Below are 14,876 nucleotides of genomic sequence, written 5' to 3' on the forward strand. Positions count from 1 at the left end.
CACAAAATGGTAAGAGCACCACATACATGCGTTCTCTCCACCCCGGTGGTCAGATTTATGGTCACCATTTGTCAAATTAAAAAGGAGAATATTTAAATGATCTTTATTTAATGGTGGCTGACATCTTATTCTTTCTTTTATCCCAGTCATAGCTTGAAATGTTTTAACCTGATGCCTGTTCTCACTTTTTCCTACAATGATTCCTTTGACCAGTCATTTTTCTTATAAGTGTTCTTGAGGATGAAATTCAAGGACATAAAGACTCTTAGTTAGACGGCCTTTTTCTACAGTAATTTTCTTTCTAGAGTTTGAACCTCTTCAGAAATACCATCACTATGACAGCTGCCTCTTCAGTTTTTCCCCTTAGCCACACTAAATCAATTTTGAGAAAAATAACACTCTCCAAAATAAAAATATCTCAAACAAAGCGGCCTTTTATTTACAGTAAGTCTTGAGATAAGAAGGAAAGAACTAAAAAAGATGAACAGATGACAGGTCTACCCAAAGATGTGGAAAGCCAAGTATAGCTAGCCAGCTCCCTAATGACCTTCTGCCTTAGGTGGCTCATTACTCCTTTTGAATGGAAAATCTAATTCAAATTATCTATTCAAAATTCAGTATAATATTATGGCTGATGGCAGGATTATGCCATAATACTTTTGGTTACACCACTTAGGAGGGAGGAATCAGGAAATAAAGATGACTAGCAAGCGTCTGGACCAAGGATGGTTGTAAACTAAGTCACTCTATTCCTTCCACCTGGACTCTCATCCCCAGCTCCCCCTGCCCTTTTTCCATCTAGGAGTCCAGCTCAAATATTCCACGCTCTCCTAAGTCTTCTACAATCTCCCAAGGAGAATTGACTTTTTAAAAATCCGCCACCACTGTACTGTGTACCTCTCTCCATTACAGGATTTATCACACACAGTTAAATGTAATTACTTATGAATTTGTCACTCCAAAAGGGATCACCTTTTATTTAACAGCATATCCCTATCCTCCAGAACAGAGCTTGGTATATGAATAGGGATTCAGTAAATGTTTATGGTAGAAAAGAATGAGGAAATAACTACAGAACTGAGCCAAGTAAGGCTAGAGGGCTAAAATGTGAGTGAGATGGAAAGGCAGGGCTGGAGAATCCACCTGGTGCTGGAGTTCTGAATAAAGCGGTAAGTAAAATGGTGCCTGTCTGGGGTTTCTTAGCAAGGTTGATGCATAAATTTCAGATAAAGCTATGAATAAACTAAAAGATTTCTTAATTACTTTCAAAGCTAATGCCCACCTTTACCACCTTACAACATACAAATTAAAAAAAAATTCTACAGTGCTAGAAACACAGTAAAATAAATATGCAGAGGCAGAAGGAATATTTTTCTCCTTTGAAGTTATTTAAAATGTTTTGTTCTATGGAAAACTTTTAAGAAAATAATCCGTGCACAAAACCCTTGATTTGAAAACACAAACAAACAAGATGCAATGAAAGCAGTGTTAATACTGTAAGCTATAAACTCACCAGCATGCAAGTAGAACATTATATAAACGCAATTATTTTAAAAGCCTTGTGATTTGAAACTCATAAAATGCAAATTGTAGTTTTTTAAAAAAAATCAGTGGGCTGTGATTCTGTTGCTCATAGATACTAAAATCCACCTAACTCCGTAATCCTTGTGTGGGGCATCTTTACAGATCGCAGTACCTCCAAGTATTTTCTTTTGTCAGCAGTACTGGGAACGCTGGGGGCAGGACAAAAGCAGGGCCACAAAGCTTTGTCTACTGAGTAGAATAAAGGTAGAATATGTCCATTCAAAAAGCAACCCTGGCACCAACTTCCTATTTATGGTATTCAAATACTATAACATGAATTGGCAAGCTCTTCTGGTAGGTTACCCAGATCTCACTTTTGTTCTTTAAAGGCATCATCTTACACATAATTTTTAATGCAATGTAAAAAAGCTGCTTGTATGAATCATTAAAAAGGAATTATTTTAATGTGGCACAAAACATGAAAAACAAAGAAATTAATATTCATTAGTATGTGTTTAAACATCCTAAATCATATCTAAAAAGTGAGAGTTTAATTTTATGGCTTAGGCTCTGACTGCACTAAGTGCTGTTTTACTAATTCAGCTCATTTATTCTCTGCGATTGGCTTAACAGAAATAATACTCTAGTCCTCAGTAACAGCAGCCTTACCATCAAAAAAAAAAGGACACAAAGGATGTTTTTGTGTATGGAAGTTACTTTCAGTTTGAGGTAACCTTGAGTTACCTTTATAAACTCCAAACTGCCAAAACAGATTAACTCCACGTTATAAAGTTTAAAAACTAATTTGCCTCCAGACTCTATCTGGGCAACAGAGAGGGTCAGCAGCATTGGGAATAGTGAAGAAAGAAAGGGGTGTTCCAGGTGGGGGAGCAGCAAGGACAAGGCTCTGAGGCTAGAAAGCACACTGCCTTTCAGCACGGCTAGACCTCTGACCGTGACAGAGGCTTATTAGAGGCACAGCTAGACTCTCAACCGCAGCACTCCTGACATTCTGGACCAGATCATTCTTTGTGGGCCTGTCCCATGCACTGTAGGATGTGCAGCAGCTTCCCTGGCCTCTACCCATTAGATGCCAGTAGCTCTCCTGTAGTTATGACGGCCCAGACAGTACCTCCAGACACTGCCAAATCTCCGTCGTGGGTGGAGGTGGGCGGATGGGACATAGCAAATTTGCCGCACACACCTCCCCCGCCCTGGTCGAGAAGCAATGGGTTAAAGAATAAGCAGGAGCCGATCACACAGGAACTTACAAACGTCTTCAAGGACCCTGGAATGTATTCTCAAGGCAAGAGGGCGCCACTGAAGTGACAGCGGCAGTGTGATCAGATTTCATCCAACAGAGTTCACTAAGTACCTCCTCTGTGCTAGTAGGCATGGTGCAGGTGCTGAGGATACAACAATGAACAAGGTACACTCCACTCTCTTAGAATTTATGTTCTTTTAGCAAAAACAGATTAACATTTTAAAATGGTCAATATAACTTCATTTTGCAACAAGTGTCGTGAAGAAAACAAAACAGGATAACATCAGAGAGGAACTGAGTGGTGGGAATGAAGAGGCTACTGTATTTTAATTAGACGGTCTGGGGAAGCTTCTCTGAGGGGGTGAAGTAAATTTGTGTTGAAACCCTGGATGGCAACACAGAGCCAGCCCTGCAAAGACCCAGGGAAGGAGTTTCCTGGGCAAAGCTAGAAAGGCCCTACGCATAAGGCTGGAGTGCTGAAGGAACAAGAAGGCCCAGGGCCTGGCAGGGCGAGGTGGGCGTGGGATGGGAGAGGTGATGGTGGTGGCTCAAGATGAGGTCAGCGAGGTAGGTGGGGCTACATCCTGTGAGACTTCCTCAACAGGAGATGCTGAAGGGTTTTTAAATAAAGGAGTGACATGATTTGACCTACATTTAAAAAATATCTACGTGGGAAAAAAAATTCTAGGGAAAGTAAAGGAGAGGCCGAGATACTAGACAGGAAACTGTTTCAATACACCAGGCAAAAGATGAATGGAGGTGGAGAGAGACGAAAGAGCCAGGCTCTGTTTAGCAGCTGGGCTAACAAGCAGGTGCTCACAGCTTAGGTGAAGGGAATGACAGGAAATGAGAAAATCTACCATGATTCTCGGCTGGGTTTTTGGCTTGAACGACTGGGGGGATGGGAGTGGCACTCACTGAAATGGGAGAGACTAAGGGAGGAGCAAGTTAGGGAGGAGGAGAGGAAACCACAACTTCTGGCTGGGACGTGGGGCTTTGACATGCCTGTGAGATGAGATGGACCACGTGCGGTTTCAAGGCAAATCTGAAGGTCAGGCTGGAGCTATGTATTTGGACATTATCAGATTGTATAGATTGTTTTTAATGCCAGGGACTAGGCAAGAGCACCAAGGATTGAGGACAGATGGAGAACAGAAGAGTGCAAGTATGAAGCCACTGGACACTCCAACACTTCCAGGTCTGCAGAGGAGGAGCCAGAAAAGGAGATGAACAAAAATGGCCAGTGAGGTGGAAGGGGTAGAAGCCAAGAGAGGGGAGAAGGCTCCCTCGTGTCAAGTGTTGCTGAGAGGTCAAGTAAGAGAAGGATGACGACAAGACCTGGACCTGGCAACAAGGACGGCACTGGCGACCCACACCAGCAGTTTTGGGTGTGCTGGGAAAGAAGCTGGACTGAGGAGAAAAAGGAGAGGAAGTGGAGACAGTGATCACAGCCAACTCTTTTCAAGAAACCTCTCCTATGACGGGAAGCAGGCACATGGGCTGGTACCTGGAGGAGGACGAGGAACACCGAGAGAAGACTTTTAGAGGTGGGAGAAACTAGAACACGTCTCCACACACTGCAGCAGAGGGAAAACTGATCACCGTCAAAGGCTGGGGATAATTATGGGAGTGAGGTCCTTGGGTAGATGGGGGTGGGAGGCGGGTGGATGCCCTCATGCGTGTGGGGCTTTGGCCGCAGCATGGATATTCCGCCCATGGTAGAAAGGCAGAGGTGCGGGGAAGAGGAAGGCCAGCGCATCCTTGCGGTAGTGTGGGGAAAGGGCTGTGACAGGGCAAGGTGGCAGGCAGGGAGAAGGGACCTTAGCTGTGATAAGCACCTTGGGGCAGGAAGGTGCCCCAGCTACAGTGGCTGTGAGGGTGGGGGAGGAGCAAGACTTGGTGACTGATCAGATACAGGGGTGAGAGAGAGTGCGGTCATGATAAAGTCCAGCTTTTCAGTCCAGGCAGCATTGCTAGATGATGGATGACACTGCCATTCACGGTGGGTGACCTGGCAGTAGGTTGGGGGGCGAAATGGGGGGGGGTGTAAATGACAGTTCAAGTGGAAACACACGTAACACCAGTGGGACATCCAAGCATCAGTGTCCAGTCAAACGGGCCCGTGAGCTAGGAGCTCAGGGGTCTGGCTGAAGACGCGGTCCTGGCAGTTGTCTGCATGTGGATGAAGCCACTGGAATGGACAGAACCGTGGAGAAAATACCAGGGCAAAGGAGGAACCTGAAGTCAACAGGATGGTGGGAGGTGAAAAACAAGAGCCAAAGTAGGATCAGGAAGAAGTACAGAAAGAATAAGAACTATGAAAGCCCAGAATCTGTTAGCACAGAAGCAAATAGTAACTGATATAGCTGAGTCATCAAGAAAAAGTGAAATTACGTTCAACACAATCTGCGTTGTGGAAAGATATACAGCACATTAAAAAAAAAGATTTCTTCTTAAAATTGTTAGAAGTATTTCAGTCAGGAAATACCGAAACAAAGCTTAAGGGGAAAGCGTGCGCTATCAGGTCTGCACTCCACAATGCTTTGGTTAGAGATCTGCTTATGTGAGACGTATTTTCTATGCTCAGTAAGAAAACCCAAGTGAAATCAAGGCTACCTTCCCTCCAGTGGAGTGAGACGGGGAACATTCTTGAGGTGATTAAGCCTGGTTTGTGTCAGGCCTGCAACAAGAAGGCTTTTATGGCAGAGCTTATCTTTCCTGGTAAGTGTTGCACATTCTTACTTTATAAAATGCTTTATAAGATGCTTGGGGCCCTATTTTACTTGTAAAAGGAAACTGGTAGGTTTTTAAAGAGGAATCTTGGCAATACGCCAAAACGGCTGATTTCCCCCAACCCTTGGCAAAAAAAAAAAAAAAAGGGACAGTACATCAGTCACTACGTCCCATTTTAAACTGAGCGAGTCCCTTTGATTCGGTCTCTCTGTCACCAAATTGCTCCTTGACATTCACACAGAGTACCTCCCACCACCGGGATGCCAAGCCCATTAGAGCTGCAATGGAATGGGAAATAAGGCGTGTAGAGATGTTCTTGTCACCTCAGACCTGAACTGTCACCTCAGACCTGAATTGAACTGATGCACAGTGCCACTTCCAATTAATTTAAAAATGATTCCAGGAAAAATATTCCTCAATGCTTAAGCTGTTTGAAGGCCCGAGGGCTTGACAGATGGAGCTATCTCTGCAAGATCATGACGACTGCGTTCTGAGCGGTCTAGGAAGTACCATCAGGAAGAGGAAGCAAGGCGGGGGCTGCTGACATAAGGCAGTCAGAATAAGAAACTGAAGCTTTCTTCCTGGGGGCGGAGCTGGTAGAAATCTTTGGAAGCACTGAAATTAGATTAGGCGAGGACACAGAGGGAAATGTTTCAGCCGTGTTTCAGACTTGCCCTGCAGACCACTCAGAAGTGGCTACCATTAAACAACTTGCCAGGAGACTCGAATTTGTTTTTAATCTTTGACCTAAACCAATGAAAAGTATACAGCATGAAGTTTATTTCCTTCTTAGATATCTTAGAAGTTAAAAACTTTTAAGCTTTTCCATAGTTTTATTTTACATGTGGGGTTCGAGCATTCGCCCTACAATGCTGCTTTCATTTGAAATAAGTAAACACGGTGTAAGAATAAATGTATTTAATGTGAGATACACCAGAATGTTGGTAAAACTGAAATTAGCAAAAAGTAAAAGAAATTTGACTGTAATTAGCAAAAGCCCTCAAGCTGGTCATAAGGTAATTAAGAAGTGAGCCTAAATATTAATATAAAAGTATGCCTAGCAACAGCTACAAAAAAGAGCTGGAGAAAATAAATTTTATTAGAGCGCATTCACCATTGTCTCAGAGATAAGGTATAATATTACTTCTTTTAAAAGATCTTTCTTATAATACATACAGATGGCCAAGAGGCACATGAAAAGATGCTCAACATTGCTAAGTATTAGAGAAATGAAAATCAAAACTACAAAGAGGTATCACCTCACACCAGTCAGAATGGCCATCATCAAGAAGTCCACAAATAATAAATGCTGGAGAGGGTGTGGAGAAAAGGGAAGCCTCTTGCACTGCTGGTGGGAATGTAAATTGGTGCAGCCACTATGGAGAAACGTATGGAAGTTCCACAAAAGACTAAAAATAGAGTTGGCATATGATCCAGCAATCCCACTCCTGGGAATATATCAGGACAAAACTGTAATTCAAAAAGATATATGTACCCCTATGTTCACAGCAGTACTATTTACAGTAGCCAAGACATGGAAACAACCTAAATGTCCATCAACAGATGAATGGATAAAGAAGATGTATATATATGTACAATGGAGCATTACTCAGCCATAAAGAAGAATGAAATAATGCCATGTGCAGCAACATGGATGGACCTAGAGATGATCATACTAAGCAAAGTCAGAAAGAGAAGGACAAAGACCATACGCTATCACTTACATGTGGAATCTAAAATGACACAAATGAACTTATCTACGAAACAGAAACAGACTCACAGACACAGAGAACAGCCTTGCAGTTGTGGGGGAGGGAGGGACCGGGAGTTCGGGAGTAGCAAGCACAAACTATTACACAGAGAATGCATAAGCCACGAGGTCCTGCTGTACAGCACAGGGAGCTCTAGTCAACATCCTGTGATGAACCATAATGGAGAAGAATTTTTTAAAAATCTTTCTTTGAAGAGGAAAGTCAAATGACACTTTTTAGAGAAATATTTAAAATATGTATGTTTTAACATGTTTTATTTTTTTAAAGAAAAAGAGGTCTGGCCTTTTGAGAAAAAAGCAACCTATACTAGATGAGGAGGCAAGACTGGGGCTGGAGAGTATTCGTGACTCCAGTCACAGATTATTTCCATAAAAGCCTTTACAGCAGCAAGGTCTTCAGAGAGACACAATAAAGGAAGAAATTTTCCATGTATCAGATTGGCAAAAATTTCAGAGTAATAAAAGCTACTGATGGCAAGGGTGCTAGGAAACTTGTATACATTGCTGGTATCTTCTAAACTGTATAAACTTTCCTGGAAGGCCACTTAGCAACAAATATCAAAAACATTTTAAAAATACACTTTGATTCAACAATAGCATCTTCTGTCTTTAGAACACATTTCTTGACAAAGAAGAGTACAAAAAGATGTATGCCTATAGAGGTTCACATGGTGTTTGATAGTGAAAAATTACAATCTAAATGCTGTTGGCTGGAGACCGATTAATTATAACATACAATTGAGTACCATGTAGCCATTAAAAGTGATGGAGATTCATATACTCCACTGTGCAAAGATGTTCTTATGAGTATTCAGTGACAAAGAGTTCCATAGTAGTCCAGTAAAAGAGTATTTATATATGATTATATGAGCATGCCTATAGAAGCTCTACAAGGATGTTCCTACTATAATAAGTGATTACAATTCAGGGAGATCTTTGGTGATTTTTGTTTTTGACCTTTTCTACACTGATTTTTTCTTTTCATACAATGAGTACATATATATATATATATATATATATATATATATTTTTTTTTTTATAAAAAAAAAGCCATGGGCTTCCCTGATGGCACAGTGGTTAAGAATCCACCTACCAATGCAGGGGACACGGGTTCGAGCCCTGGTCCGGGAAGATCCCACATACGGCCGAGCAGCTAAGCCCGTGTGCCACAACTACTGAGCCTGCACTCTAGAGCCCACGAGTCACAACTACCGAAGCCCACGAGCCTAGAGCCTCTGCTCTGTAACAAGAGAAGCCATCGCGATGAGAAGCCCGCACACCGCAACGAAGAGTAGCCCCCGCTCACCGCAACTAGAGAAAGCCCGCGCAGCAACGAAAACCCAATGCAGCCAACAAACAAATAAATAAATAAATTTATTTAAAAACCCATTTTTGTTTAAAAAAAGTAGGTCCTAAATATATTTTTTCTTTGAAAATAAACACCAATATATGTAAATAAAAACAAATACCTCTTATCCCATGGTTAAAAAAAAAACTCCATTTATAAGAGTTAATTTTAAAATTTAAATCTCTGGACAATTTAAAGTATTTTACAATAACTGAGAATGTTCCCATTCATGGTTTTATTTCTATCGATGTTTTAGCTCCTGTGAAGACAACTATAAATGACATGCAAATTTAACTACGCCAGGTATCATGAATATATTCTAACACAACCACAGTAAATATTAGCAGTGGGTGATTCTGACCAGTATTTTGAGATAACTTCAAACAAATGCAGAACACGGGTCCATTAAGCATAAAAAGCTATAGCGATTCCAATCATATCTATCAGGAATTTTTTATACACCTAATGTTTTTCCTTCAAAGGGAAGAAAAAAAAAACAAGACAGCCTAACCATAAATATGCTCAACCTCTTGCTCAATACCTACTATAAATAATAAAAGGTAAAAAAGTTTTAACATGTAAATAACTATAGGTGGCATGGTTTTTTCTTTTGACAACTGGGGGATTACCAGTTAGTATCAATAACGCCCTTACTGCCTGAAGAGCATTTATCTCCACTATTCTCTAAACTTAAAACATCTGCCCTAATAAACAATCTAATCACATCACCATGTTGTGCACTCACATGGCCCGAATGCACCAGGATCATGTGCACAGCTGCAATAGGGAACCATGAACCCATAGTGAACGTTCATTCTTTTCACAATTCATTCCTGTTATAAAATTAATGCTGCCTCGATCATAAACACATGATAAAATACCATAATTCAAAGTAAGTGATGAACCCATTCTGAGCAATCAGGCCATGCCCATGGCTGGTCAGCAGGGTGGAGCTGGTGTGGCGATGCCAGGCTGGACCTGCACTGGTTCCTACGCTAAGGCAGGCAGGGTGCCACTTTAAATCCTGGGCAGCCTGATCTGCTACAGTTGGCTGACAGGATAGCTTCCAATAGCTCTCCTTTTTTGGAACCTCTGATTAAATGATCTACCATTGTGTAAATTAAAATTTTTTATTTATATCTGATGTATTAAACATGTTCCATGTTAATGAAATTCTGCACTAATTATGAATAAACAAAGAGTAAATCCAAAATATTTCTAATAAACTGAAGAGCTTTGCTTTAAAGCCTTTTCAGCCAGCAGATGTAGCTGTGAATTAAAATAGGGAATGCAAGCTGCTCTTGGTCAGCCACTAGATGGCACCCTTTTCTATGGAACTGGTTTACACTGGAGATTTAATACAATTCAACTATTTTGACACTGGATTGATTCTGATTTACATGCATTTATCTAGAATGATCATCTCAATTACTTAATGAGTGCACAGACCGCAACCATTTTTGCGCAACATTTTTTGACTAAAACTTTTCATTCCTCATAGACACATGACATTTCCTAATGAGAGGAAGTAAACAGCGATAAAAGTTCATCACTGGGGGCTTCTCTGGTGGCACAGTGGTTGAGAGTCCGCCTGCCGATGCAGGGGACGCGGGTTCGTGCGCCGGTCCGGGAAGATTCCACATGACGCGGAGGAGCTGGGCCCGTGAGCCGTGGCCGCTGAGCCTGCGCGTCCGGAGCCTGTGCTCCGCAACGGGAGAGGCCACAACAGTGAGAGGCCCGCGTACCACAAAAAAAAAAAAAAAAAAGTTCATCACTGGAATCAGGGCTACCTCATCAAAACTCCCTAAATGCAGGGCTTCCCTGGTGGCACAGTGGTTAAGAATCCACCTGCCAATGCAGGGGACACGGGTTCGAGCCCTGGTCTGGGAAGATCCCGCATGCTGCGGAGCAACTAAGCCCGTGCGCCACAACTACTGAGCCCACGTGCCACAACTACTGAAGCCCGCATGCCTAGAGCCCGTGCTCCGCAACAAGAGAAGCCATGACAATGATAAGCCCGTGCACTGCAACGAAGAGTAGCCCCCGCTCACCACAACTAGAGAAAGCCCACACGCAGCAACAAAGACCCAACACAGCCAAAAATAAAAAAAATAAAAACCTCTAAATGCAGAACCAAAATATACCACATTGCTCTCCACAAGCCTCAGGGCAGGGTCATACAATAACAATTTCCTTGGAAAGTCATCCATAACGCTTAAAAACCTATGCCTTACATACTAACAGTCCACTGGGGAGCGCTGTCTTAGTTCAGTGCCAGGCTCAGGGTAGGCCCACAAATGTCTTTTGAATAAACAAATTAATAAACACGACTGCTTTTAAAAGATGTGTCCTAAAAAATTATCAGTGGGTTCATTTTTCTGTGAGACTTCTCAGATGTGGAAATCAAACTGATATGCCTAATGACTTAACAGTAGGGAGAGGTTATTTCATTCTCTCTTTTTGGTTAAAGACATGAAGATGCAATATAAAAGGATTCCAAGTCTCCATACATTCAATAGTGCCAATCAGAAAAGAATCCCACCCCCAAATATTTTATTTAGGTAATAATCCTCTTATCAGTGCCATAATACAAAAACTTTCACATTCTAGAAACTAAAATAGCACAGTCTAGCCCATAAAGCCCAAGTTCTCAAGCATATAATTTAAATACCTAATTTTGTTGGTCTATGAAAATTTGGATTGATTCATTATGACTCTTCTAAATCAAAGACTGTTCATATTTTCAAATACCTTAAAACTTTACTACTCAATTTATGACCTACATTACTAAACTCTACAAACATTACCTATCAATTCCATGCACTCAATGTGAAGTACTAACAGACCATCATTTTAATAGAAACCAAAAGCTTAATAACTTTATTATTATTTGCATGCCCCTCCCCCAAAGCAGATTTCGTATGTAGTCAAGGAAGCTTTGTGTACTCCCAGGCAGTTGTGCTTTACAGTCAGCATAAATTAATAAAAAGAAAACCTAGGACTATTTTCAAAAAAGCAGTATTATTGTCAAAGCAATACATATTTAAGAATTACACAAAAAAGTAAAATACAAAACTCACCCACATGCCCATAATTCTTTCACATATTATCACTAAACATATTTCCTCCCAATCTTTTCCATTTGTTTTCAAATAATTGCTCTCATATGAAAAAAGAATGGCTGGTCCTATACGAGAATGAAGTCAATTGTGATGTTGGGAGGTCCACACTGAAGATACCCAGTAAAACCTGTCAAATGATCAAGACTGTGTGGATCATTCCACAGTCAAAACCAGATTCACTACCTCCTTCCCCTTGCCCCTTCCACCTACTCCTTTATTTCCCACCTTAGCTAAGGGAGGTAAAATTGAAAACGAACCAGGTTCTGCAGACCATCAGACTTAGCTTCAAATCTTGACTCTGCCAATTACAAGCTGTGTGACTTAACCTGAGTCCCTGTTTCCTCATTTACAGGATGGGGGATATTAACACCTACTTCATAGCTGTTGTGAGGATTAAATAATCTGCTATGTCTAAAATGTCTGGCACAATGCCTGAAATGGAAGAAGAGATTTTATATTGGTCAAAGCAAAATTGAGGTAACAATAAAAATCATCAAAAATCTTCAGTCATGGGTTTTCTAACTTTTTTCAAGTAATCCCTACTTTATTATTACAAACAATGAGTAGCAGGCAGTTACTTAAAAAATAAAGGTTACTCAGACTAGGAATAAAGCAGCATCTGTTTGTCTGTCAGTATATTTTAAGTGAAAAGTACAATAATGCCTATGTAGTTATTATTAAACTAAGTGTGAAAAATTCAATAATAATAATACCTATTACTCCAGCAATTCCCTCTCCCTTGCATCAATTCCCCCCTCCACTGAATCATTCCTATCAGCATGCACACATGCTGTTAATTCTCCCAACTTTAAAAAAAAAAAAAAACCCTCTCTTGATCCCATTCCCCCTTCTAGCTACGACCCCATTTCTTTCTTTCTCTTTACAGCAAAGCTCAAGACTTGCCCATACACACTGCCTCCGAGCTCTCTCCTCCATTCTCCTTCGGATCCACTCCACTCAGGCTTTACCCACCAATGACCACCACATCTCAGTGAACTACCAGTTCTCATCCTACATGACTTATGCCCAGCATCCTCCTCCTTGAAAGATGTCTTTTCACCTGGCGTCCAAGTCACCATTCTCCTGGTTTCCCCTGCTTCTTCAGCAGGGAAACCTCCTCATTCCTCAACCTCTAAACCTTAGGAGCTCCTAAACCAAGGGCTCCTTCCTCAGACCTCTTCTCTTTTCTCTCTACATTCACTGTCTATGTGAGCTCATCTGATCTCATGGTTTAAATACTATCCACATACTGATTTAGATCTTCACCTTGACCTGTTCCCTGAATTCCAACTTCTGTATCTAACTGCTTGCTTGACTCTCCACTTGGCTATCTAAAATCTACCTCAAACTCATAAGTCCCAGACTGAGCCCCTGACGTGATCCCCTAATATCTGCTCCTTTCACACTGGTCCCATCCATTTTCCAGTCGTTCAGACCAAAAGCCTGGAGACATCCTTGACTTGACTTTTTCTCTCACCTCCCACATTCAGTTTATAACAAGTCCTTGTTTCCCCTACCTTCAACATATATCCAGAACCTCTTTTCATCAACTCTACTTCTGCCACCCATTCTAAACCACCACCAATTCTCACCTGTCACAAAGAGCCTGGTCCACAGAACTTCCTACCAATAGTTTAAATAAAAAGAAGCCACATATTCCAAATGTACAGCTTTTTACCTTGGAGTATAAGTTACACACACACAGGTACTAGGCTCTTTTTCCAATAATGTGTAAACACATTAATAATTTAAATAATAATTTTAAAATGCTTTATTTTAAACGATGTTTATATATATGGATGTCAAACAGCATAGAAAGTTGTTCCAAATTATTTTACTGAACAAGTAGCTCCCACAAATTTATACAGAACGAACATTTGCTATGCATTAGTCATTAATTATATTTGAAGTTTCAGCACCCTTATATATTTAAATTATTTATATGATCTACTAGTAATGAGAAGCTGCCTAGTTATTAGTAAAAATTTAGTCAATTCTCTGTCATCACTTCACAAGATAGTGAATAAACTGTATGCAAATTTGAAAATCTGGAAGATTTAGACGCACAAAGTAGAATAAACATTCCAGATAGCAATTACAGGACTGCACTTACTTACACTGTGAACTCCTAAGGCCTTCCAGACTGCGAAGCTGATCACACCAACCCCACACCAGGCATAAAGTGAGCCCCACCCCAGGGCTCGCAAGGCAAGGGAAGACCCGCTCTCCGGTAAGGCAGCCGTGGCCACACTTCCCTGCAATGAAGACACAAAGGCTCTGGTAAAAATCATCATTCTGAAAGAAAAAATATTTGGAAAGTGTTTGAAATTAATGACTCTCTGTGTCAGCACCATGATACTAGGAAGCCAGACCAACCCAAGTTCATGCACTCAATAACTGCATGACTTAAGGCACAACTGCTCTGACAAATATTTGAGTGTGCAAGGCACCGTGCCAAGATCCGCGCTAGGTACACAGAGCAACTTCTTTCTGACAGAACACTTAAGACCTGGTGAGGGAGGGGGGAAACACAGACAACTAGAAGTAAATTATGATCTAAATGGAAAGGGCAACGACAGAACTGCATATACATACAGGGCACTGTGTACCCAGAGAAGGAGGACACCTGATCGACTTGCAAGAAGGGGAAGTTTTAAAGGAAAGCTTCCTGGAAGAGGTGTGCTAAATCTAAATTTGAGAAAAGACTTGTGATATAACTCATTGTGAGGACTTCTAAATATTTATGCAAAATGCCTGACATATAGTAGAAATCCAGCTCCTGGCAACTATTAATAAGAAACCAGAAAAACAACAGTAACCCTCCTCCCAAGTTTCAAGATATAATATTAAGGTAAAAATCTACAATTATACTAACTGAACAACTTTCAGACTATCAGCATAACGAACTTGACTAGAGAAGAATAAGAATGCAACGAGCACTTCAAAAAGGAATAACCGAGGGAGATCCCTGGTGGCCTAGTGGTTAGAATTCCAGGCTTTCATGGCTGTGGCCTGCGATTATGGAAGTGGGATCCTGCGGGCGAGGCCAAAGGAAAAAAAAAAAAGAATAACTGCCCCCATTACGAAATGTGCTGGGGTTGGGGGAGGGGTGGG

General features: G+C 41.2%; 1 protein-coding gene across 1 annotated transcript in view; it reads right to left on the reverse strand.

The window, feature by feature from the left end:
• The window catches only part of TMEM242 (transmembrane protein 242), a 47,269-nt gene that overhangs the window by 17,550 nt on the left and 14,843 nt on the right, over window positions 1-14,876 (reverse strand). Inside the window, exon 3 of the mRNA XM_029224124.1 lies at window positions 13,880-14,017. Coding sequence (XP_029079957.1) covers window positions 13,880-14,017 — 138 coding nt within the window. The remainder of the gene's footprint in view (window positions 1-13,879; window positions 14,018-14,876) is intronic.

This window comes from Monodon monoceros, unplaced genomic scaffold (assembly GCF_005190385.1).
Source record: "Monodon monoceros isolate NGI ecotype Baffin Bay Population unplaced genomic scaffold, NGI_Narwhal_1 Super_Scaffold_15, whole genome shotgun sequence".
Lineage (NCBI taxonomy): Eukaryota > Metazoa > Chordata > Mammalia > Artiodactyla > Monodontidae > Monodon > Monodon monoceros.